Below are 25,233 nucleotides of genomic sequence, written 5' to 3' on the forward strand. Positions count from 1 at the left end.
AACGAAATGTAGGGAAAAGTTTGTGGCTTAGATGGCTAAAAACAATGCATGTAAAAAAGTACATATGCCAGATGCTGGACATTTGGAACATTCTAATTATTTACACAAATAAAAATGGTTTATTTCATTGCTTCATTCCGTCTATGCTTATTTTATTTTTTTATTGACCCAAAAATCTGTTACGAAAGTTTAATGCATATTTTCTAGTGGCACACTAACAGTTTTTTGAATAAATAAAGTGCATGTTGCTTTGCCCCTGTCTGTCCCATTGACTTTGCCTAGAAATGCTGACGAGGAACTTTTGTTTGCAAAACTGGCCACAGAAAGATAGTGGTGTGAATTCTGTCCTGCACTGTTTGCACAAGCACTGGCAGCAGAACTAACACAAATACTCATGGGAATTTGCTTCTGCAAGGTTAATGTCAGAAATGATTTATTGAAGCCTTCCTCCCGCTCACCAGTCTGGTATCCATCAAGCCAGTAAACAATACCCCCATGATTTCAAAGTGCTCTGAGGCTGGTCACTGAGCAAACACTCCAGATCAGAGTCAATATTTTGGGAGTCATCAATCAAATGGCATTTATTCCCACAAAATTTAGATTGAAATACTTTGAATCAAGAGTCAAAATCATTTTTTCGTGTTGATGGGGTAAAGTTGCCCAGTGAAGTTGGTGAGATAGCTGATCCAACTAAAGTTATACTCACATTATGTGGAATAATTAAAGAAGAAGAAAAAAAAAAAAAAGAAAAACAACGAACCAAATCAAAACTAAAAACCCCACCAAAACCAAAAACCACCACCACAACAACAAAAAACCACAAACCCACAACAGCTTTCTAGTGGAATTACAGAAATGAATATGTCTGTCCTCATGTGTTCCCGTTTCAAGAAGAAATAGGATTTGAAGAGTGTCGCCACACACTCATGTCATGGAAATGCCCTGCGTCTACCTGCTCTAGAGCTTCCTAGAAACTAAGAACATGGGGTGGTTTTCAGAAAGAGGTGCAGCCTGAGGTCCATAAACGCTGGTCTTCTAGTCCAAGGCTCAGCAATCACTTCCTCTGTCACGGGAAGTAAATTATTTAACCTGAGCTTTGTCTTCATTAATATAATTCTGAGATAGGAATTTCTAAAGGCTGTCTATGTACATGTCTACTTTAGTTAAAAGAAACACTCTGAGTCAAATCTGTGTGTAGATTTGTCGGCGAGCTACAAAATTTAGATGGAGAAAGGACTTCTCTATCTTTTTAATCATTTTTTTTCAATAAGGCAGATTCTTCTCCTCTCTTCATGGAAGAAATCTCTTCCTTAAATGAGTGGTGATGAGCCAATAGGTACAGTAGGGAATGTGGTGCAAAGTGCCAGGTTTTATTTCTGCTATGAATCGATTCACATGGAGATTTCTCTCCTGCTCACCCCACTCTGTGTGCCTCTTTGGGCCAACAGATCCTCAAACCTCTTGACCTTTCCTCTGTCAATAGGAGGTTAGTTGGGTTCTTCTGGGATTGTAGGGAAAGGCTTTTGAAGCTGAGCTTTTAAAAACATGTACCTCTTCTGTTTCTGTTGCTTTAGCAGAGGTGTGGAGGTTCCAGGCACTCCTCGCATACCTGTACACTGCCTTCCTCTGCATGGCCCAGTACCAAAGTAGTATCGTAGAATCATTTAGTTTGGAAAAGACCTTTAAGATCTTTAAGTCCAACTGTAAACCCAACACTGCCAAGTCTACCACTAAACCATGACCCTAATCACCACATCTACACATCTTTTAAACCCCTCCAGGGATGGTGACCCTACCACTTCCCTGGGCAGCCTGTTCCAATGCCTGACAACCCTTTCCAGGAATAAACTTCTCCTAATATCCAATCTAAGCCTCCCTGGGTGCAACTTGAAGCTGTTCCCTCTCATCCTGTCATCACTCATGTCCCAACAGCCACAGCAGCTCTTGGATCCTGCTCCCTCTGTTAGTCCACCATGGCAGGGCCGCGCTCTCAATGACACGAGACAGCAGCTCAGTAGCAGATCTGGGAAGGGGGCTGCAAACTCCTGACAGGAGCCCAGGCTGCATGGGGGAGTCGTGGGGCTGCAGAGCTACTGGAAAGGCCACACAAGTGAGGAGGACTGGGCTGGTAGCCACATCTGTCAGACTTGACTTTTCACAGCCAAAAAAGTGCCTGATGTCCCGAGGAGAGGGAGAGGAAGGGATGTGGCCCTGTACAGTGTCCTGGAGCATCCCGGAGCTGGCAGGGCTCTGACAGATGAAAACGCTGCTCTCGGGCATTTTGGAGAGGGAGGGACCTCAAGAGCTTGCAGAAGCAAAACCCAGCTCATCCCACGGCAAACTGGGGGCCAGCTTTGCAGATGCTGACAGGATGATTCACTGGCATTTCGGGATGAGACCTGGCCCCTTCCCTGCTCCAGTTATAAAACCATTCTCCAGGGAAGCAGGGATGGCTCCTCACCTCTTCTGGCTCCGTTCAGGCCACAGCTGTAGAAACATGATTGTTTTGTGAGTGGAATGATATTATTGTTTGTCATAACTTTCATATGCTGGGGCCCCTGTAGCTGATTTTTTTCAGCATTAAAAATATATTCCCTCCTCCTCTGAGAACCACTCTTCCCCATTTCCAGGCCTCTCCTACACTCTCTATCTCTCAAAAAGATGTTATGTTTTTATTGTGGTTCTCTTGTGTGTTACTTTGCAAATGCTTTTTGCTTTCTGCCTGGGGCCTGCCAGCTCTTTCCCACCGCCAAATGGCAGCAGAAATAAGAAGAGCCATCATCTCAGGCTGGAGACCTTTTCTTTAGAACGTAACTAGCATGAGGGCAAGGAAGAGATTCTGTTAAACATTTCAAATGGCCTTTTTTGGAGTATATGTTCTGCTGGCTTCTGTAACAGCAGGGGACAGATGTCCCTTTGGCCCTTTTGCCATGCTAACATGTAAAAGGGTCATATTCTTTTTCCTCTGTGAGCAATACTATAAACTTGCTATAGCCACACCAGACATAAGCCCAGGGCTGAGCAAGGAGAGATTAATATTAAATGGAGGGTAAGCTCATTATTTCCTCAGCTGATATCCTTGGTACAAGCCATCATGTAGGGCCAAGAGCCAGCAGATGTGCTGCTGGGAAAAGTCTTCACGCCGGCAGCTGAGGTACATGCCCGCTTTGCCCTCACCTTTCTAGATGCTGGTTTGGAGCCTTGGTGGAGGGAGGAAATGGACAGACCTCCTGTTGTTGCTCTCCATTGCCTCTGGACACCCGTTTGACCAGTTCCATGTTAAGAGCCTGAAGGAAAGTCGGGGTGGTGAAAACCTGTCCCAGGTTTCCCAGAGAGGTGGTGGATGCCCCATCCCTGGAGACATCCCAGGCCAGGCTGGACGGGGCTCTGAGCAACCTGATCTGGTGAAGATGTCCCTGCTCATGGCAGCGGTTGGACTGGATGAGCTTTGAAGGTCCCTTCCAACCCAAACTGTTCTATGATCCTATACGCTACAGGGGGGTCTGGCCCTGAGTAGGGCAGATGCCAGCCTGTGGCAGCAGCAGTTGGTCGTTGCTTCTTCTTCAGCAGCATCCGTGCAAAGGATCTTTCACAAGGTAAGAGAGGAAAAACAGGCAGGAATGAATGATGAAGTCCTCAAGTAAAAAATTGTTGTTTCTCCCATTTCCATCTTGGTTGAGGTCATTACTGCAACATTATTTATGCTTCAAACACAGGCGTTTTTTCAAAGGCATGAATCGCTTCATGGACTTAAGAGGAGGCTCAGAAGGAGCCATTTTTTTCTCTGTTTGAAGTTCTTAGCATGCTTAAAGTTTCTGTAATAAAACTGTCAGGCCATGAAGTTGGGGTAGAAATGTAGTTATTCTCAAGGAACTGAGCACCCAGCAGCTGCTTTGAAAAGTAATGACAGTTTCTAGGAACTCAGCACTTTTTAAAAGGCTTTGCATTGAAGCCTGAAATTTTCCAGAAGAATAATGAACAGTAAATTTCAGCGACTACATTTTCAGATGCTCCTGTTGAAACAGCCTCAGGACTCTGCCCACTCCTGCTGCAGCTCTTGGACATGGCAGCAGTGGGGTTCAACAGCCTGAGCAGCAGCTGCTGGGTCGCTGTGTTTTGCAGGCTTGGATTTCCAAGCAGACTGGCAGAGATTTTAGGTTCTCCTGCAATGCTGGGTTGATAAACTACATCATCCTTCAGCAGGACTATGGATGTCCAAAGCTGTGAGCAGGGTCAATGGCCTGGAGGAGCCTTTTTTGAGGCAAAATATCCTTTTGCCTTTATTTTCAGCAGGGTGGCTGCGCAGCCCCCTTTTGCTGTGAGGCGTCTTGAAAGCGCTTCACATTGCAAAGGGAAGAAGCAACACACCCGTGATTACTCTTAGCTTTTGAAATCCGGGCTTTAGGTGGGCAGATGAGGCTTTAGACATCCACGATTGGACCTCCAGTGCAAACTGAGGTGGTATAAAAATAAGTCATGGTGTTCATAGAGTGCAAAATCTTGATAGTAACAACAAGAAAAGTGCCATGAAAAGCAAATCTGCCCTGAGCAACCCCCGGGAATGTCCTGGACATGCGTGGGAGCGTGGTCAGTGAGCGGTGGCGAGGGCCTGTGGCCGGGGCGCAGCTGCCACTAGATGTCAGGCACTCCTTGCTGCACAGCAAAGGACCCAAAAATGCAAGAAAAATCCCTGCAAAAGGCTCAATTCCTGCTTTTCCACAACACTTCGCTTATCAGCCCTCAACAACTACTTGAGTGAGAGCGTCTCTGAGTTGTTTCAGAAGAAAATACTTCACTTCATCCATGCAACCATTTAATGTCAGGCTGTTTCTCTGCATAATAATGTTTTGAAACTTTATATTGTAGAAGCAGATTGTCAAATGATTTGCATCTATCTTGCAGGAAGGATGTTTTTCGCTTCCTCAGAGTAAGAGCAGGAAATGAGAGAACCAGGCAGGAAACCAGCTAAATGCTGATGGAAATACAAAATGAAGATATTTATCTCGCCAGTGTATCAACAAGCCATGGGTATTTTTTTTTTAATGTTTAAAACCATTTATTTTTAAATGGGTAAAGTTAATTTTAAGTCTCCCTTCTCTGAGACCTCTGAAGTGGATCTAATTAGTTAGCACTTTTGCTCCTGACAAGTAAACACAGCAACAAAATCTGAAGTTACAAATTACAGTAAACCTTGAAGTGCAATAATATTTGTGTTAGGAGTTTAACATGCTTCCTCTGGTGTTGTACCTAACATCTGGCACATGGGATGTCCCTGCTTCCCCCAAAAACTAGGAAAACAGAGCAGTTTCTCAGCGACACCTCAGCATATGTGTCCTTGCCCTCTAAGCCACCTTTGTGCTCTTCCAGCCCCGTGGTGACTGTTTGGTAGACTGTTCCCAGAGCGTAAAACAAAACATCTGGTTGTTAACAACACAAAGCTGTTAGAGCAGCTGGAGGCTGCCAGGATGTGCAGGACCTCTGGCCAGAAATCGTCTCCCAGCTGCAGGAAATACTGATGATAGGGGATCTGCTGTACCAGCCCAGCATCAGCTGGGAGCTGCCTGACCCACACCCATCCTCTCCATCCTCTCGTCCTTTCTTTTTGGTGAGGTGCAGTGGGAGGATGGCACAACGCAGCTCCAGCCTGAACCACTCTCTGCCTCGTCAGTGCTGCAGCCAGCGTTGGCTTTGTGAGCACGAAGTGATGCTCTGCTTTGCTCTCAAACTACACCAACATTTGGCATGCAAAGTTGAGACAGAGGCTGGAAACTCCTGGCATGTGTTATGAGCCAATTAGCCCAAGTGTACCAAAAAGGGCACCATGGAGCATCAGCGACACAGCTGCTGTGGGGCTGTTCAATGGGGCTTTCACCTCTAGATGAGCAGTTCAAAGCTGGACTTCGGTGTGGTTAGTAGGTCGAGAGAGGTTCTCCTCCCGCTCTAACTCTGCCCTGGTGAGACCACATCTGGAATATTGTGTCCAGTTCTGGGCCCCTCAGTTCCAGGACAGGGAACTGCTGGAGAGAGTCCAGTGCAGGGCAACAAAGATGATCAAGGGAGTGGAGCATCTCCTGTGTGAGGAAAGGCTGAGGGAGCTGGGGCTCTTTAGTTTGGAGAAGACTGAGGGGTGACCTTATTAATGTTTACAAATATGTGAAGGGTGAGTGTCAGGAGGATGGAGCCAGGCTCTTCTCAGTGACAACCAATGCTAGGACAAGGGGTAATGGGTACAAGCTGGAACACAAGAGGTTCCACTTAAATTTGAGAAGGAACTTCTTCTCAATGAGGGTGACAGAGCCTGGACCAGGCTGCCCAGGGAGGTTGTGGAGTCTCCTACTCTGCAGACATTCAAACCCGCCTGGACACCTTCCTGTGTAACCTCATCTGGGTGTTCCTGCTCCGGCAGGGGGATTGCACTGGATGAGCTTTTGAGGTCCTTTCCAATCCCTGACATTCTGTGATTATTGCAGGCAAAGCATCAAACCTGGGGAGTTACCAACAGCGTTAATGAAGGATTTGCTATTTTAGCTGGGGAAGCTGGCAGTGTTTGAGTAGTTGCCACTTGTCTCTTGCCCATTCCTGCATCCCCACTGGCAGATGCAGCTCTGCCCTCACAGCGATGATGGTGAGAGGGCTCGGGGAGCAGGACCACAGGCTGCTGCCCTGGGGAGCAAGGGCAGCGTGAGCCAGACCCCCGGTCACCCGGCGGCTCACACTGTCTGGCTGGGCTGGTGCAGCTCTTGGTGATGCTGCTGCATAAACCAGATCACTGACATGATCCAAGATAAACGTAAATCTCCAGCATAAAAGAAAGAAATGCTTATTTTTAACCCAAATATTTTTGCTGACCTGCCTTGCAGCGCACTGGCAAAATGAAGGAGAAGCTGAAATGCAGTGCAGTTACGGGAATGAGCGGCTGAGGATGAAGCATGGTGGAAGCTTCACCACCAAAGCTGGAGTCTCACGATACCACATTTTCACATTACTGGAGCTTAGGATGCTCCTCATTTCTGGCAGCAGAACTCTGGTCTCCTTCACTACGAAGGCCTAACATTTGCTCTTTTTAAAGGCAGCTTTAACAAAACAAGACAAAGCCAATCAAACAAAAAGTCCCAATAAAGTCTACCTTTTATGAGTTTGATATACAGTCACACACTCCTCTCCATAGGCAAACCTGGTCTGATTTGTTGTCCCAGTGGCTCAGGGAGGTTGTCCCGCATGCAGAGCCACTCCAGCAATTCACTGTCACCTCACTGGTGATGCTCTCAGGTGCCTGATGTGGGGACGTGCACAAGGACAAGTGGCCATCAGAGAGACCTGGAGCAGCCAGCACTATCTCGTACACTACGTCTGAGGTTCTCTGGTGGCGTGAACAGCCCTGACAGAAAAAGCTCTTTTCTTTTATGTTTGTTATGTTTAACTGTAGCTATATTAAAGACTCCTAATTATAAGTTCGGAGTCAGAGGTTTCATTAATCACCGCCCTGAGAACATTACAGTGATAAGCTGCCAAAGGCACGAGAAAATCCCTCTAATTACCAGGTTTAGATGCAGCTCTTCAAAACTTGGCTAGCTACAGATGCACAGGTGATAATTCCTGCTGTCTTCTTTATAGTGCGTCCTCACTATTATCCACTCTAGTCTGATTTAGGTTCTTATTAGAATAATATTATGCTAATTAAGTAATCCTGCACACAGAACGCTTCATAGTGGAGATGATTAAGTGGGTTTAGATGATGACTAATAGCACAAACAGTACTATCGGCGTCAGAGAAACTGGTGAGGGGCGTACACATAAAGAAGGAACTCCTTGCTGCCACTGTACATCCTAATTGTGAACATAAATGAAAAAAAGAATGAAAAATAAGCAGAGCATTAATAAGAAAAAAAGAAACCACAAAACAAAACAAACAAAACAACAACAAAACACAACAGTGCAAGAAAATGTAGGCAATCAATTGAATCTGTTCTCTCAAGCAATGATATTATCTTTAGGAGCAAATTCATTTCAAGCATATTACAAGGAGCAGAGTTTGGTCTGTTCAAAAGCCATTTGTAGTTCTCATATACTCCACAGGCAGGTGGTCACACCGCCCTCCTCCGTCATGCACCCCGGGTCCGAATGCTCAGTGCATCTTTGGGTGCGTGTATTCGACAATAAAAAGGAGCCTTACAGGAGGTTCTGCTCTGCCCAGGAGCCACATCCCAGTAGTGTTAGAGCAGCGGATGGTTGAGCTTCCACCTGGCCCTCTTGTTCAGTTTTGGGAACACGCTCAGACAGGCCCAAAGCTCCATCTGCATCCCCAGCCAGTGCCCAGGACTTCTGCGCTGTCTTCAAAAGGGTTTCTGTCCACCCCATGTGCAAGTCCTGTATTCTCACCGTCCAATGATGTTTTGTTCTCAGTTATTTCTCAAAACCCACATTCAGATCCAAACTGTGCTGGATTAACCCCTTCAGAGCATCCATTCACCCCAGTGTGAGCGTTTCAGATTTTCAGGAGAAAAAAAAAGCATTTTCAACAGCGCCAATTTAAGAAACAAACTCGTCAAAAACGTGAGGGCTGCCAGGAATACCTTAGTTATCCACAGAGGTTAAAATTTTATTTTGATATAAAAATTAAATAGCAAAATTTTTGGTTTTTTTACAGTGATAAATTAGAAATTTACAGTACATACATCAAAGCAGATATATTTTCTGTACACCCCAAAATAATCAGTGTATATTTCCTTAAAATACAGAAAAAGTAGCTAACTCATCTGTTTTATGTAAGAGCTAAGCTTGTACCTCTCCAGCTGATGCTTCCAAAACCTGCAGCGAGAAGAACACAAGCCCGGGGCGAAGAAGGGAGCAGGGACTGGGCAGGGGAGGTAACTGCTGCAAAGTTTCTACTTGTATAACCGCAGCAACTGCATTTCCAAGACAGGATTAGTCACACATTTTTTGGCTTTAAATTCATAGCAATGTTGAAATGAGAGAACATACGAGTTGCAGAGACCCACTCTTGATAACCAGCGGGTTTTAGTCTATCTGCTGTGAATTCCCACTCATAGAGCCCCGAAGCGGAGCAAGGTAAATGCACGTGGATTAACAAACACATTTATGGGACAGTTTAATCGCTGCAACAGTTTAATCTCACTTTGGGCTGGCACGGTGACCCCCTGACCGCTTGGGATAGGTGTTCCTTTGGGAATATCAGCTGGTGTCTCTCCCCAGCCCACCCCTTCCCCACAGTATTTGAGTGCCTCACGCTCTTTCATGGAACATCCTCCCAGGTCCTTCATAGGGCTACTCAGAGTTATCATCACCCAACTCACTTACAGTATCTCAAATCACCAGGGACATCTGTCTGTCACAGTCCACGGGGTCACAGTTGGAGATGATAACACAGCTGGAGATCTGATAACAAGGTACTACTTGACTTCTGTGTACATAACATGGTTAAAAATGTTGTTTATTGAATCAGTCAGGTCAAACATGGACCAGATCGGCCAGGAGAGCATCCAAACCATTTCAGAGGGAAGGACACTTGAGTGGATGTGACACTTTGGCACAGCTTGATATGAGGTCACAAGACAGGGCTCCTACTCCATCCTTACCCCTTGAAAGTCAACACATAGCTGCTGACTTTACATCCCTCGCTGGGCTAGGAGCAAGATCACACGACGGAGAAGCTCATCCATCTGAAGAACTCCTTGTCCACAGAATAACCAGATCCAAACACAATGTTAACAGCGAGAGACTTTATGGAGAGGATGAAAAGGCTCAGCTGGTATGCGGTGTTGGCCAAGACAATGCTTGTGCGTCTTGAGCAGAATGTGTCAAGTTGTCACTTGTTCTGCTGGAGAGGGTGCCCAACCACAAAGACTGCAATTAGGGTTTGTTTGGGGTTTGTTGTGTTTTGTTTTGTTAAAAAAAAAAAAAAAGGTCCTCAACATTGACATTGAAACAATGCACACTTCTGGGACAGATTAGTGTGCACGGCCAGAGCGGGAATGGGTTGTGGTTTGGGAAGCACATGGGGCACCTGTGTGAACAGCCAGGACTGCAATAAAGCGGTGCCTGTTCTCAGCTGCCCTCGAAGGTCACGCGAGTTGGGGCACCGGGCGGGGGACACTCCACAGACGGCCAAGTTCCACACAAACAAATGAAGGAAATGTTTAGGGCACACCGGTAAAACCAAAGGTCCTTCAAAGGCATAGAGCATCAGAACAGTGTTCTCTGGAGTGCTTCTGGGCTATTTCTGTTTGCATCACCTTTCTTATTACCCAAACAAACCTCCAACACAAGGTCTGAGCTCCCCACAAGCACAAGCTGATGCCTCTTCAAATAAAGGATAAGTAAACCCGACAGTTTCTGTGAAACAACATTATTCACCAAGAAGTTGTGTCTCTTCTCTCGGGATCTCTTTACAAAAACTGGAAATGTCTCTTTTCATTCCTGAGGACTGAACGTCTGCTCACATTCTGCATGTAAAAAATACTTAACAAAAAAATCTCCATAGCTGTCAGCGAGCAATGGGAGCATCATTGTGAGGCAGTCAGCTGTACTGCGATGTCATGGGCTGAGAATGTTCTTTTAATTGTAACTGACACACATAAATATACAACTGATCTGTGTGAACATGAGGTTGCCAAGGAACTTAACATTTCGCTTCTCCCCAGACTGGCGTCTGCAGAGATACCATCGCACTGAATGAAATGTATTAAGACTTAATTGCTTCATGCAATGGGTCTCCAGAGAGGGCCAGATAAGTTTACTTGGAGAAAACTGGCATTGTTTGAAGAGACCCTCAACTCAATTTTCTTCTTCCTAGAGGAAGGAACGCTATAATGTAAGACTTTATTTAAAGCTATTAAATGCAGCAGAATAAAGTAGTCCACTGGAAATAGCAGGAGCACCTGAAGGGACAGGAACGGAGGCAGATGGACAACAAAAACTGATGCAGAAGACCATACGCAGCTTCCCAGCCCCCACTGACTCCTCTAATTCTGCCAATGGTCTGGAGTAAAGCCTTTAAAAGATTAGAAATATTGACAGAACCACAGAATAATTCAGGTGGGAAGGGACCTAGGGAGGTCCAAATTCCCACTCAAGGCAGAGCCAATTTGCAATTCAGACCAGGTTACAGATGGTAAAAATAACGTGTTGAAATTATTATTAGACCATCAGACAACTTGAAAAATCATCCTCACTAATACCTCACTAAATCCTGCTCATAATGGGTAACTCTCAGACCCGGAAAGTCCACTTGGTATTTGTTGGAAGACCTGATTCTTGGCTGACTTGTGCAGCATATGGGAGCAACAGAATTCCCCAGGGCATAAAGACACAAGCCTCGGCAAGCGCCTTCTTCATGATGCTGAACTCAGAAAAAAGGCATCTAACTGAGGTCCTGGATGCTCCACCTTCTGATAACTGGGCCCTAAATCAGCCCAGAATTTGGCCCCGGACCACCTTTCCTCCATCAGCTATAAGAAAAAGAAAACAACATCCCACAGGTGTGGGCTACAGTCCCTCAGCCTCTAAAGACTTCAGTACATTGCATCCTGCTTTACAAAAAAAAAGGAAGACAATGTGTTCGGATATTTCACAGCTTTTAAAGCCTCTCTGGGCTTTCCTATTTTGGGCAGCATGGTTTATGGCTATTGTATCTGCAGTGTGATCTTTTTGCTGTTTGTTCTTTAAGGCTTTTTATTTTCCATCCCCCCGAGATAGGTTGTGTAACCGTCTCCCTACGCTGCTCCCAACATTTTCACGGCAACGCTTACAGACGATCAGTCCTCCACGGGGGAGCGGTCAGACCATCGGGGTGCCGTCCTTTCCTCATACCACGGTCTCGTTCCCTTTCCCAGGTTTCACCCAACCGTCTGCTCTCTTCTCCCGTTTCACTTTCCCTGAGTTCACCAGTCTGTTGGAGCACTTCTGCCACGTGTGCAGAGTCTTGGCTGACCAGATCCACATACCTGACGTAATCCCCACCAGGAGGGACATGAAGATTTTGAGCATCTCCACTGCCATATTGGAATCATCTGCCGAATAGCGGAAAATGGCCCAGTTGGAGATTTCATAGAAATAACAGGCGATGACACATGTTGCTGGGACGGTGTACAGCACCGAAAAAACACCGATTTTGACCATCAGCCTTTCCAGTTTGTCTGTTTTAGTTCCATCTTTCTGAAGGTTAGACCTGATTTTAAATAAGGCCACCAGTCCCGCTGCAATGAATAAAGTCCCAATGACCAGGTAGGTAAAAAGCGGAGCGACGACAAAGCCCGTCAGCGCATCTAGGTTCTGGCTCCCAACGTAGCACAGACCAGTGAGCTCGTCCGCATCTACAAGTCTCATAATCAAAATGACGATGGTCTTCACGGCGGGGATAGCCCAGGCTGCAATATGGAAATAAGAGCTGTGCATTTCTATAGCTTCGTGGCCCCACTTGAGTCCTGCAGCCAGAAACCACGTCAATGTGAGAATAACCCACCAGATGGAGCTAGCCATCCCGAAAAAATACATCAGCAAGAAAATTATAGCACATCCTGTGTTCTTAAGACCTTCTTGGATAAGAACAGGTTCTGCTGCCTCTTCAAAATCACAGGATATCCTTTCCCGGCCCACAGTTAGCCTCACAATATAAGCAATGCTATAAATATTGTAGCACATGCTCAAAAATATGATTGGGCGCTCCGGGTAGGAAAACCTGGATGAATCAATCAGGAAGGTCAGGACTGTGAAGGCAGTGGAGATGAAGCAAAGACTGGCCCACACGGCCATCCAGATATCCGTGAATTCCTTGGCTGACCTGCTGTAGAGACCAGCGTCGTAGCCGCACTTGAGGACACAGTTCAAGCTCCTCTTCACCCAGATGTACTGCTCCGAGTTAGATCCCATGCTGTGGCACTCTTCTCCGGGCTGGAGGGAGGTCTTGCTGTGCAGGGGAACCTCTTCGTCTCCTGGGCCCTCCATGCACATGTGGTTGTGATCGTTCTGGGGTGGGAATTTGCTGCAGTTGAGACTGTCCGGCCAGGCAAATCCAAATTCTTTTAAAACAGGCTCACATCTCCTTTTGACAGAGAGGCACATGCCACCACAGGGACCTATGGGGATATTAATCTTCTCTGTGCACATCGGGACATAGACCGAACAAAGGAAGAACTGGAAGAAACAGAAATCACAAATGCGTTAGCGGAAAATTAAACAGGTTAAAATATAACAAGTTTTCTTTTTTGCCTTTTTAGCAGTAATATTTGGTCCTTTGCCTTAAAAAACAGGAAGCAGCATAAAACAAATAAACCAAGAACAATAAAAACAAAGGAGAAAAAAAAAAACAAACCCAACAACCTAACAATGTTGTCTTCTTTCAGTTCAAATGTGGTCCAAAGCCAAAGCTTGAACATTTTACTCCCTAGATTAGCTCCATGTATATTTAGCCCATCAGTTTCAATAAAACGAGTGGGATTTAGCCAGATCTAAACCTCAAGGGTGCAATTTAGGAAAGCAAAAAACCAAACTGAAGCGGTTTAAACAAATACATATATTTGTTCTGGCCACTGCCTGGATATTACAGCTAACAGACAAACAGAAGAAAAGGCATTTTATTGAATTACTTTGGTTCATGATCCTCCTAAAAGAATGGATTTTTCTTTTACCATAAGGTCATGTATGTAACAGTAATAAAACATGGTAGTTTCCTCCGCTTTTTGAATAATCGCAATTCTGTGACACGACAGTGTAAGCGGGATTGCGTGCTACTTCGGGAGCTCTGTCCCAAGAAACAAGCTGGTTTTTGTTTGATGAAATCCATGCCCGTGGGGAGGACCGGGATCTCACCATTCGCCTGGGAAAGAAACTCCTGCGGTGGAAGCCTCGGAGGAGGTTCCCACCAGCCAGCAGCTCCCAGGAGCAGCTCCCCGGGGTTCTCAGCTAAGGGGGGCGCAGAGCTCGGGTACAACACCCGAAGCTCCGCCGGGACAACCCGTCCCTGCCCCTCCGCACCGGGATGAACGAGCCCGTCCCAGGCACCGAGGAACAGCGCTCAACCCGGCGGGACTTTCGGTTGGGTTTTTTCTTCGGACCGAGCCGAGGGGATGGGGATGAGGATGGGGATGAGCAGCCGGTCCAGTCCTCCCACCCCACTCTCCCACCCCGGCCACGCACAAAGGGGACCCCCGGCGCCCCGACCCACCTGGAGCTGGCTGGAGCAGCCGTACTGGATGAGGGGGGTGAAGGTGGTGAGCTGCAGCTCCGCGTCCGCCTGCAACTCGTGCCCCACCAGGTTGGGCATCTTGGTGACATTGTAGCCCAGGTTCTGGCACATGGCGATGCGGATGGCGTCGCACCGCCGCTCCTCCTCGTCGCCGAAAGCCCGCGCCCCGCCGAGCAGCCCCGCCAGCAGCACGGCCAGCAGCCGGGCCCGGCCGGCAGCCCCTCCGCCGCCCCCCGCCATGGCCCGAGCTGCGCCCCACGGCCCCGGCCCCGGCCGCGCCGTGCCGCACGGGCCGGCTCCAACGGGGAGGGGCCGGGGGCGGCTCCGCTATTAAAGAGCTTCGCCGAGAAACTGCCCAGGGGAGGGACGGCGCCTCCCCGAGCCCTCCCAGCGCCACCGCCCCCGCCCCGGGGAGCCCGGCCCCCGCCGCAGAGTCCTGATAGCCGGGGGGGTGGTCCTACCTGCACCCCAACTCGGCATCGAGGAGTCCCCGCTCGGGTGCCTGAGGAGCCCCGACCAGCACCCTCGAGAAGCACCGTCCTCCTGGCTGTATCCCGCCACCCCTCGCAAGCCCGCAACCCCTTGTCCCCCTGCTCGCACCCCTCAGACCTGCACCCCTCTACTACGGGGACAGGGGAGTTGGGGTTGTTCAGCCTGGAGAAGGGGAGACATTATTGCGACCTTTCAGTACTTAAAAGGGGCCTCTAAGAAAGATGGGGCAGACTTTGTAGCAGGGCCTGTTGTGACAGGACAAGAGGTGATGGTTTTAAACTAAAGGAAGGGAGATTCAGGCCAGACATGAGGAAGAAATTTTTGACACTGAGGGTGGTGAAACCCTGTCCCAGGTTGGCCAGAGAGGTGGTGGATGCCCCATCCCTGGAGACATCCCAGGCCAGGCTGGACGGGGCTCTGAGCAACCTGATCTGGTGAAGATGTCCCTGCTCATGGCAGGGGTTGGACTGGGTGAGCTTTGAAGGTCCCTTCCATCCCAAACTGTTCTACAACTCTATTGTCCTTGTCCTTCAGGAACAGCCTGGGGAGCCCTGCCCATGCCCCCTCCAAACAAAACAGGTACCCCCCCTCACTCCTACATGCCTGGTGCCAGTGGAACACATCCCCACCATCCCCAGTGTCCCCACCACACCTCCCCATGGCACCCAAGTCCAGCTCCTCATGGACAGCACGGGCTGAAACCCCAGCACACATGTTGGGGCTCATGCTCATTGCACCCCAGCCCCTCCCTCACTTCTGGCCTGTCTCCTCACAGCCAAGGGCACTCAGCATCTTCATGGCCAGGTTAAAATGTCCAGCCTGGTTTTCTGAGCTGCCTTTTTTTTTTCCCCTAACAAGTTAAATTGTGCCGCTAGCTGCTGAGCTGCTGGGTTACATCTGGGGTTTATCGTTGTTTGTTTTTTCATTGGGGCCAAGAAACCTGGAGGGCACTGCTAGGTACCTCCTGGCATTTGTATAAATCTCCGTAAAATAAATAAATGTGGATGAAGCATTTCTGAATTTGGAGGGGAAAGGGCTGGATGATTAAGCAGACCTTTAACATGTCAGCAGGAGGAGGGATTAAGAGCAGAGAAATGAGGCTTGCACTTAAATTCTCTCAGTATTATTTACACCTGTAATAAAACCTGGTTGAGCTGGTTGTGCCTTTAGCAAAAATATGTCATCTATTAATGAACTGTTTGTAAAGCACTTTGAAAATGTTTGTAAAGTCCCAGTTAAGTGACCTCTTACTGTGTGTGTATGGCCAGTGGCATGTGCATGCGGTCCCGAGCATGTCCATCGCAGCAGCTCTGCTTCCATCCGCACCTTTGCTTGTCCCCAGGGTCTCCCGGCTGCATCACCAGACTAAGACTAAGACTAACAGACCAAGGCAACACTTAAAAACAGCTCCTTTCCAGGCATGAGATTGTAAACTGCAGCAAAAGTTGATCTGTTCTCCCAAGTAGCAAGTGATAGGACAAGAGGAAATGGCCTCAAGTTGCACCAGGGAAGGTTCAGGTTGGATATTAGGAAAAAATTCTTCACGGAAAGGGTTGTCAGGCATTGGAACAGGCTGCCCAGGGCAGTGGTGGAGTCACCATCCCTGGAGGGGTTTAAAAGATGTGTAGACAAGGTTCTTAGGGACATGGTTTAGTGTCGGAGTTAGGTTATGGTTGGACTCGATGATCTTGAGGGTCTCTTCCACCCAAAATGGTTCTATGATTCTGAAATTCATGCTATGAAGTGCTCAGTCCCCCCTGCTTTGCAGCTCCATCACCGCTGTGTTTTTTTCACCTCTCAGATGTGGGAACCGCGTGTGTGAGCTGTACCACGATGTTGCAGGGACTGATGGGCTCCAAGTGTGCTTTCCTCTAGCAAGATGGATGGTCTTTTAATTGAGGTTTCATGAGCTCAGATATTTACATAGCTCTCATCACTGCTAATACTTTACAGCGAGCTCCAATAAACAGTGCCTATAACCTTACAAAATCCTTGTGAGGCAGACAAGTAATATTATCTTAACTTTTCAAACACGCAGGCAGACAGTGCTACAGTCCCAAGGTCGGGCAAGGAGCTTGCCACGGAGTCAGCAGCTCGCAAGCCCCACGTTCACTCCCCGGCGCTGCCATCCGTTCCCAGCAGTGCTCAGCTGCTAATCGGGGCGGGTGATAATGCTGGGAACGCACAAACTGTGCCGCACGGGCCTGCCGAGTGGCTCCCAGCCCCACCGAGTTCAACGTCTACTTCAGGTGGGTGGGGGGAATGGGTGATGGGGGCTCTCCATACAGTCAAAATAAAGCAGGAGGCATAGGCTCCCCTGGGAGCGGTTTGGGTATTTTTTCTTTCTTTTTATTTTTTTTTTTTTTTTCCAAATTATGTAGGAAAAGAAGCCTAGAGGGAGTATCATGGTGACCTTAAAAACATGCATCTTTGTATATGAAAACCCTTTTCATTTACAGTCTGCTGCTGCAGTGAGGCACCAGAGCAGAGTTTGCTGCTGCCACAGTAAGGCCTTTGCCTAATTCCCATGAAAAAAGTCACCTACTGCATATTCCACAGATACACGACGGAACCTTTGGCCGTGGATATGATTCTTGGACTCAGTAAAGGGGCAGGGGGGCATTTTAATGTCACAGTGGACACAAGTATATTTTGAGAAGAAGAACTCTTCCCCTCCCAGAAAAGAAAAAAACCCTACTGCTATTGCCTTTTCTTTGAGAACACAAAATAAATATTAGAAAGTGCTACACTGCTGTGTTTGCTTTGGAAAGTCTTTTAGATAACGGGAATTAGTTTTCAAAACAAGAGCACTGGGAGAGGCGGTGGCAAATCATATGAGAGGTCGGGGTTGGAAAAAATGGTAATTACCCTGCTTTGAACCTTATGCATGTATTAAGAGTGATTAATGTCACCATGATAAGCATGTACATAATAGTTTCTTTAAACAGATCAAAGCAAGAAGCCTCCTGGATAGTGGGTTTATAGATTCTTAGATTACTGGGCAGTGTGAGAGACTGGCCTGAATCTGGCACAGCACAAGCCATGTTCTTTCCTTGATTATCGCCTGACTTACAGCATATTATTTTTTAATCAATCTGATTTAGATTATGAGGTTGCCTTAATTAAAGGATCAGCAGCCACTCTGATTATTATTTGTTGTGGCCACCAATAATCATATTTGGCTTCTAGTCCGAGTTATCTTCAGCTTCCAGCCACTGACTTTTGCTCTATCTTTACCGGCCATGTTGAGAGGTCGCTACCGAGATTATCCCTGTAGGTAATGTCAGGCTGTGATTAAATCACCCTTTGACCTTTTTGTGGTAAGCAAAAGAGACTGAACTTCCTGAGTTTCTTCCTGTGAGGCATTTTTTTCAATTCTTTAACCATACTTCTGATATTAAAGGGCCAAGATTTGGCCCTGCTGTTTGAAAAGGACTTTCAGCCCAAACTATCCTTCACAGTCTTACTGGATATGTCTGAATTAGCAGCCTGAGCACCCTGGGTCCCTTTAGAGTCAACTAGGGTAGGCAGACACTTGCAGAAGGCAACCCACAAAATGGGAATTACATTAACATAAAATTCTACTTACGATTTATTATTATCTTGTTATTGCTATTTCCCCCTTAATGTTGTATGTATTTTTTTTTTTTCATATTTATTAAACCTGTGGCCATATTTTTACATTAAAAAAAAATAATGCTTACCAGCATCTCTCAGAGTCTTCCATCATCTTGAAGGGAATCTGAGAAGGTTCATAACTCTTCTCTGAACATTTTCAATGTGTCAACATTTGCCTGAATATTATTATTAGTAGTAATATTACTATTAGTACATGGCTCAGCTTTCCCATAGGAGTGACACTAATATCAAATGTACAGGTAAAATCACCTTTTCATTCCTACACAACATCCCCCTGCTCAGACCTCCAAGGACATGATCTCCCCAGAGCATCCCACTGAGAGCCAGGACCGATCCCTTGCGGGCAAACCTGAGAAACCTCAGGCACCCTGTCGATTTGTTTTTTTTTTAGACCGCATTAGGTGGTGATTACTTTAACCAAATATGGATGTCAGCTTTGATCATCTTGAATATAAGTTATCTAAACATGCAGGGCTTTTAGAACATGTAATTTCTAGAGCTGTTTTGGGACACTGAAGTTCTAGAATTGCATTAATTACTGTTAGTTATTTCTGTCATGCAACTCATATATATTTTCCAATATACAACAAAAATATCTGTTGGGCACTTCTGTCACCTGCTTTGTTGGTAGACAATTCCAAAACTTCCACCAAGCAACCCACCAGTACCATTAGTGACTGTCTCTTTGTCCCGGTTTACACAAACCACTTCTGTCTTTGACCGCCTGTCCATTAATTTTTTGGTTTTGTTTATTTTATCACATTCTTGTAGTTCCTTTTGGATTTACATTCATTGAAATCAATGTCTCATTTCCACTGTTTGACATTTATGCTTTTCTTAAATTTTATTAACTTTATAATTTTCTAAATTCTATTAAATATTTTTTGTTTAAATTTTCCAACTATAAAGTCAGCCGAAGTTTTTAACCAAGGCACATCACTTTCTTTATTAGGTAGATGGCTTTTCAGGCATCTAGTAATATATTTAAAATTGATTTATCATTACCATTCACATGCTTAATACAGCTCCTCCCCTACTTAGTTCAGTACTTTGTGAGGCTGTCCCCTTTAAAGCAGGAGATATGTCTGTTCCCCAATTTGCATTTATCCTGCTGTATTTATTCATTATAATCAGCATTTCAATTGTCCAGTAACAATCAGAAAATAAATGGTGTGTTTTGTCAGGACACAAGTCAGCATGGCTCTACTCAACGTCAGGGAAAAAAACCAGTGCAATGAGCTGCATATATATTCATGTGTGTTTATATACATATGCAAATACATATACACATATACCTGTCTTCTTTAATATTTAAAATATTCACATATAATACCAGTGCACAAGTGCACAGAATAGTACTCAATGACATGCAATGAATCAACAGTGATCTCGGTGTACCCCACACCCTAAAACATGTACAAATTTACCTGCCACAGTGCATTGCAGCATCGTCCTGGGCCTGATCCATGGGATTTGGCTCCTGATGCTCTCAGGATACTTTAGGTTTCTACCTTTGGTGTCTCCATGTGAACCAGCTGGCTCTGCAAAGGGAGCCCCAGACACCCCAGCGATGGGGTCCAGAGGGCAGCTCTCCTGACGTGCTTTTCCTCTCTGTTTTCATGCAGGCATGACTGTAACTTACTTTAATGTACTTTTGTGCAGCTAAGCTGTGACACATAGATCCCATGTCTACATTCACATGTGTAATTCCTCGCATGCCAGCATGGGTCGATAGTTGCTCCGTGACCCCTGAAAGTCAATATTTTGGTCTGCACAGAGACCTCAGAATTTGGTTTTATAGCAGTGTAAACAGGAAATTTCAGTGCTACTTAGTATGCATCATTTTGAGAAACCGATTGCATTTAGATAACACCAAAACATTTGACAACGTAAGACGATTTTTCAGACTATTTGCGTGGTTAGAAATCCAGAAGGCACAGAGGTATTGCACACAAGGTTCAATGCGACACGGAGAGCAAAGCTGGCCAGAACATTCATAAGATGAAAGATGCCCATATAAAGATCACTTTATCTAAGTGCTAGTATTTTTTTCACACAGGTCTTTGTCTTTCTAGGCTTAAGAATAACTTCTTTATTGTTTTTTAATGGTTTTCCCAAAGCTCTTTCCTCAAGTAATTTGGAGATCGATGTATCTCCTCAGCCACAGTGGCAGAATGGAAGAGAAGCTGCGAGGCAAAGTCACTGTCACGATCTGGTGAGACAAAAATATTTGCACAGCGATTTTTTCAGGGTGTAGCTACATTTATAAAACGTTGTACTAAAATACAAACCCATCCAAAACAACCAGCCCTCCTCCCTTGCCTGATTGCACCAGACTCCTCAAGAAAGCTTCGCTGCAAAGATCCAGCATGCCCACTTTCAAGAAAATCTGTTCCTTTTGGGAATATTAGCAGACTGTGGTTTGAAAATCAGACCCCCCAGTACAGGCAAAATTCAGCCTGAAATTCAGATTCAGTGCTTCTGCCTCCCAAAGCGACTTTCAGCTTGAACTGCTACTCATCTTCTACAATATAAAGCTCGCAGATCCACATTTTGGCTTGAAATTTCCCACACTTGACCTTAGCCCAAGGGATTTTTTTTTGTTTTCTGGAAAAGGATGAACAGTTTTCTTCGCAGAAAATTGTTCAGAGGCTCCTTTTTTATTTTTTTTTTTTTTAATGGTCAGATAACTCCAAAACAGCTTGGTTTTATAACTTCAGATTTGGCATGTGCAGAGTGCAATCCTGAAGGAGGAATGCACTTTTTTTGTCTTGTTTGAAGAGATTTCATTTCGCAACAGCAAATTAGTCTGGAAGTTTTGGAAATAATAGACCGATGGTTCACAAGGCGTGATTTAACCGTGGTAGAAAATGACAGGCTGAGCTCTCTGTCTCTGAAAGGTCACGAGTCTTGCTTTATAAATACGGCTTAGTTTCCTTTTTGCAGAGTCATCTTGCCCACTAAATCTTTCTGCATCCTGTTTTGTTTTAACCCTATGGCAGCATCGGAGGTTGTTTCTGATGTATTTGCTCTCCCTAAGCATCGTTGTACTTGGCTCTTGACAGCATTTTACGTGTTCTGTAAAGTAAATTTGAGTGTAACCTCATCTGGGTGTTCCTGCTCCGGCAGGGGGATTGGACTGGATGAGCTTTTGAGGTCCCTTCCAATCCCTGACATTCTGTGATTCTGTGACGTGATTTAAGGACCTTCCTGCCTTGCATGGCATGCTGAGTTAAATTACTGCTCCTCATTCACCCAGATTGCACCCAGTCCTGGTCCCCAAATCCAGTTGTCACTCACATCACACAAACCTTCCTATGGACAGAGGTGCTAGATTCTTTCCTGGAAGCATCCTATGGTGTTCCACCTCAAATGTGCTACCCAAGAAGTAAATGCTAAGTTTTTAAACATGGAAATTAATTAATTTATTACCCAAGAAATAGATACCAAGCTTTTAAACGTGGGAATTAAGCAATTCATTAAATTAACTAAATTTTAAAGCTTTGGAAATTAAGTTAGGCTGAGATACAAATCCCTTAAAATAGGAGCTGAGAAGGCAGATTGGCCGATACGCTGTGGCTGGTTTGCGCTGCTCCGGCGGCACCGTGACAAGCTGGTTTAATCAATCAGTTATTGCAGGCCTAAGGTTGTTCTGTGTCATTGGAACAGCACGTTGCTGTCAGGCGTGCTGATGAATCTGGCCACAAATCTTAAAATGTACTGTTTTTCCCCATTAAAAAGCCCATGTGAGCTGATATGCTGTGTTTAATTACACAACAGCAAGTATTGACTTGCAGGGCATGGCTGGAAAAAAGAAACCAACCTTCTTTGTATTGTGTTAGGCAGGCGGTGGGTCATTCTCCTGGGAAAGAAATTCGACATCTGCCACCAAGGTGAAGTTCGCTGCATTCACACAGGTTTTATAGCATCTGCGAATACACAAAAAGGGACTGGACACAACAGGGAAAGCTGTCCCCTTGCTGACAGGGACGGCTGGCACGATGCTCATGGGGAGCCCCTTCACATGCCCCTAAAGTGGCTCCAAGTTATACACACAACTGCCTTCTGGTCCTTATAGAATTGCAGAGAAGTTTTAATAGGCAGCAATACCAGACTCTCCCAGTTCTAGCTGGACTGCCCAGTTTACAGTGGCACTGTTCTTCACTTTGTGGGCCATTCAAAATACAGTCACTGAGCGCTGATTATTTCCAAATTCCAGTCTCCCCTTCAATTCTTCTATTTTTTTTTTTATTTATTAATGGCTGTTTTTCTCTTTCAAAGATCACAGCATGCACTCAGTTTGGGACCTGGTATAATTATTGCATTTACGGAGATGAGTTTTTGCTAACGTATTTGTACATCTAGCATGGATGGAATTACAAAATATACCTGTTTTATTTTACTCCTTCTCGGTATAGTTTGTCCCCCTTTCTCACACAGAGCTGCTCTTCCATAAACCCTTTGTATATGACATTCAGAACACTGGACCAGGCTGCCCAGGGGGGTTGTGGAGTCTCCTTCTCTGCAGACATTCAAACCCGCCTGGACACCTTCCTGTGGAACCTCAGCTGGGTGTTCCTGCTCCGGCCGGGGGATTGGACTGGATGAGCTTTCGAGGTCCCTTCCAATCCCTGACATTCTGGGATTCTGTGACATTCATAGGTTTTGTTTTCTTTACCTATTCCAATATAGATAAAGCAGTACTACTTTCATATAAGATAAACACGTACACTTCATTCCAGACAGTGAGAAGGACTGGTTTGGCAAGTCTTCAGCAAACAGTTTTCTTAATTTCTATCCAAGTTGGCAAATTAATCATATGGATTACTGTTACACAGACTCAAGGACTTTCAAAATTAGTCTGGGCATAAATAACGTCATTGACTCTTGTCCTGGAGGCTTTGCTGCTATTTTACATTTACCTTGTGCTCCCTGCATGTGTACAGGTGATTACATGGAGCACAACCCACCTTATCCGATGCATACGTACGCTCTGACTCCCTGGCAGAGTAGCTCCAGGTACTAATTGTCAGAAAACTAACAAAGTAAGTGGCCCTGTGATGATGAGGAGAGGTGGTGTGACCACAGAAGAAAACATTTCAGCTTAGATTGGCTTCAACTGTCAAGGAACCGCACCCTGATTCTTTTCTACTGCGCTGGTCACGATGGTATTTTAGCACTGTACCAAGGTTTTGTTATCAATGGAACAAATGCAGAATTTTTATTTTTATTATTGCTGGATCGAGCATTTGAGTATGCACCGATCTTTCATTCTTGAGCAGCGTAATTTATATTTGGAGGCTGACAATTCATCTAGTTCCCCACAGACATACAGATGAACTTAGAAAATAACGAGAGTTTATGTGAATTCTGCTTTTCTCAGGCATTTTTATTCCTCAGAGAGACTTCCATGGGGCCAAATTACCATGAAAACTAGATTACCATGATATTTCAGTTCCTTACGGTAAAAGTTCATGTAATTCATTACTGTTGACACTATACACATATCCATGGGGAACTAGAAAAAATATAAAAAGAGAACTCCTAAAAATGTGCATTAAAAAAATAAGAAAGCTTCCAGTTAACCCAAATATTCCCCATGCAAAAATAAAGCAAATTATTTCCCAGATAGGATAATTTCAGCTGGGCATAGCGCTGTATTGAGAGGGAAGGTTATGACATAAAATAACTCCAGATCCGGAGGAATCAGTTGGAAAGATGACCAGCATACAAACCTCTTCGCTCTGAACACAAGGTGCAAAAGCAATGAAGAGTCAGGCTCCCATTTCAACCAAAAGCCACTGCATCTGCTCCTCCAGAGCAGCCAGTTCCTCAGGGTAAGACCTCGATTGATCCCACTGGATTTTCATCTTGCTCTCAAGGATGCACTTTCCCACCCCACCATGACCACTGTGATGGAGAACCACCACTGGAATGGCCAGTAATGCTGTTGCTGCCCCAAACCCCGTCGCCCCTTCCTACTCATCTGAGGCTCAGGATAAGGAGGCTGAGAAGAGACCTTATCACTGTCTGCAACTGCCTGAAATGAGTTTGCAGCATGGAGGGGGTTGGTCTCTTCTCCCAAGTAGCAAGTGATGAGACAAAAGGAAATGGCCTCAAGTTGCACCAGGGAAGGTTTAGATTGGATATTAGGAAAAAGTTCTTCATGGAAAGAATTGTCAGGTATTGGGAACAGGCTGCCCAGGGAGGTGGTGGAGTCACCATCCCTGGAGGGGTTTAAAAGAAGCATAGACAGGGTTCTTAGGGACATGATTTAGTGACAGTGTTGGGTTAACGGTTGAACCCAATGATCCTGAGGGTCTGTTCCAACCAAATTGATTCTATGATTCTATGATGCAGGTGTTGTGCAGCCAAGGATGAGATTTTTAAAAGTTTTGCCACTGATAGATCAGTTTGCCATCAAATCCTGTGTAGTCAAGGCAGGCAGAGAAAGTACTTGAGAGTCCAGTTCAGATCCAATGTGGCAGCACTGGAGATGCTGCACCACTCTCCCCTGACTATCAAAGGAGCTTAGGATGTCTGTCTTATTCCTTAGCTGCTCCAGGTAGTTGGGTAGAGAGGAATTAAAATAGGCACAAGTGCAATAAGAAAGTGGGGACTAAGGGAGAATCTATGCAATAACCCCTGGGCAACAATGCATTACTATAGGATAAAAAATTATTGGTTTCAGCCAGGCTAGAGAATAATTTAAACATCTTTATTGTAAGACTTGCATATAAAGTGCAATGCCATCCAGGCTCTGAGTTCTAAAAGGATGAACTGCGTCCCAAAACATTATTTCAGTAAGTAAAAAGCCAGCATTTCAAGAGATCATGTGTTAAGTGGACACGTGGGAAAAGAGAATTTTCAGAAGTCCTTCTAGAAAGTGGCACTGGTAA

The 25,233-nt window shown here is 45.6% G+C and overlaps 1 protein-coding gene across 1 annotated transcript; it reads right to left on the bottom strand.

Moving 5' to 3' along the window:
* Positions 1-8,578: 8,578 nt before the first annotated feature.
* FZD4 (frizzled class receptor 4) lies at positions 8,579-14,460 on the bottom strand. Its single transcript, XM_065832692.2, has 2 exons — positions 14,183-14,460; positions 8,579-13,152 (listed from the first exon to the last, which is right to left on the bottom strand). The coding sequence occupies exons 1-2, from the start codon at positions 14,441-14,443 to the stop codon at positions 11,824-11,826; spliced, it is 1,590 nt and encodes a 529-aa protein (XP_065688764.1). The 5' UTR covers positions 14,444-14,460; the 3' UTR covers positions 8,579-11,823.
* Positions 14,461-25,233: the final 10,773 nt, after the last annotated feature.

The sequence above is a fragment of the Patagioenas fasciata genome, chromosome 1 (assembly GCF_037038585.1).
Source record: "Patagioenas fasciata isolate bPatFas1 chromosome 1, bPatFas1.hap1, whole genome shotgun sequence".
NCBI lineage: Eukaryota > Metazoa > Chordata > Aves > Columbiformes > Columbidae > Patagioenas > Patagioenas fasciata.

Excerpts from the sequence above, each read along its gene's own strand:
- FZD4 (XM_065832692.2), bottom strand. The coding sequence starts at position 14,443 with ATGGCGGGGGGCGGCGGAGGGGCTGCCGGCCGGGCCCGGCTGCTGGCC. Across the intron at positions 13,153-14,182 it reads GCTGCTCCAGCCAGCTCCAG|TTCTTCCTTTGTTCGGTCTA; the intron begins GTGGGTCGGGGC and ends TGTTTCTTCCAG.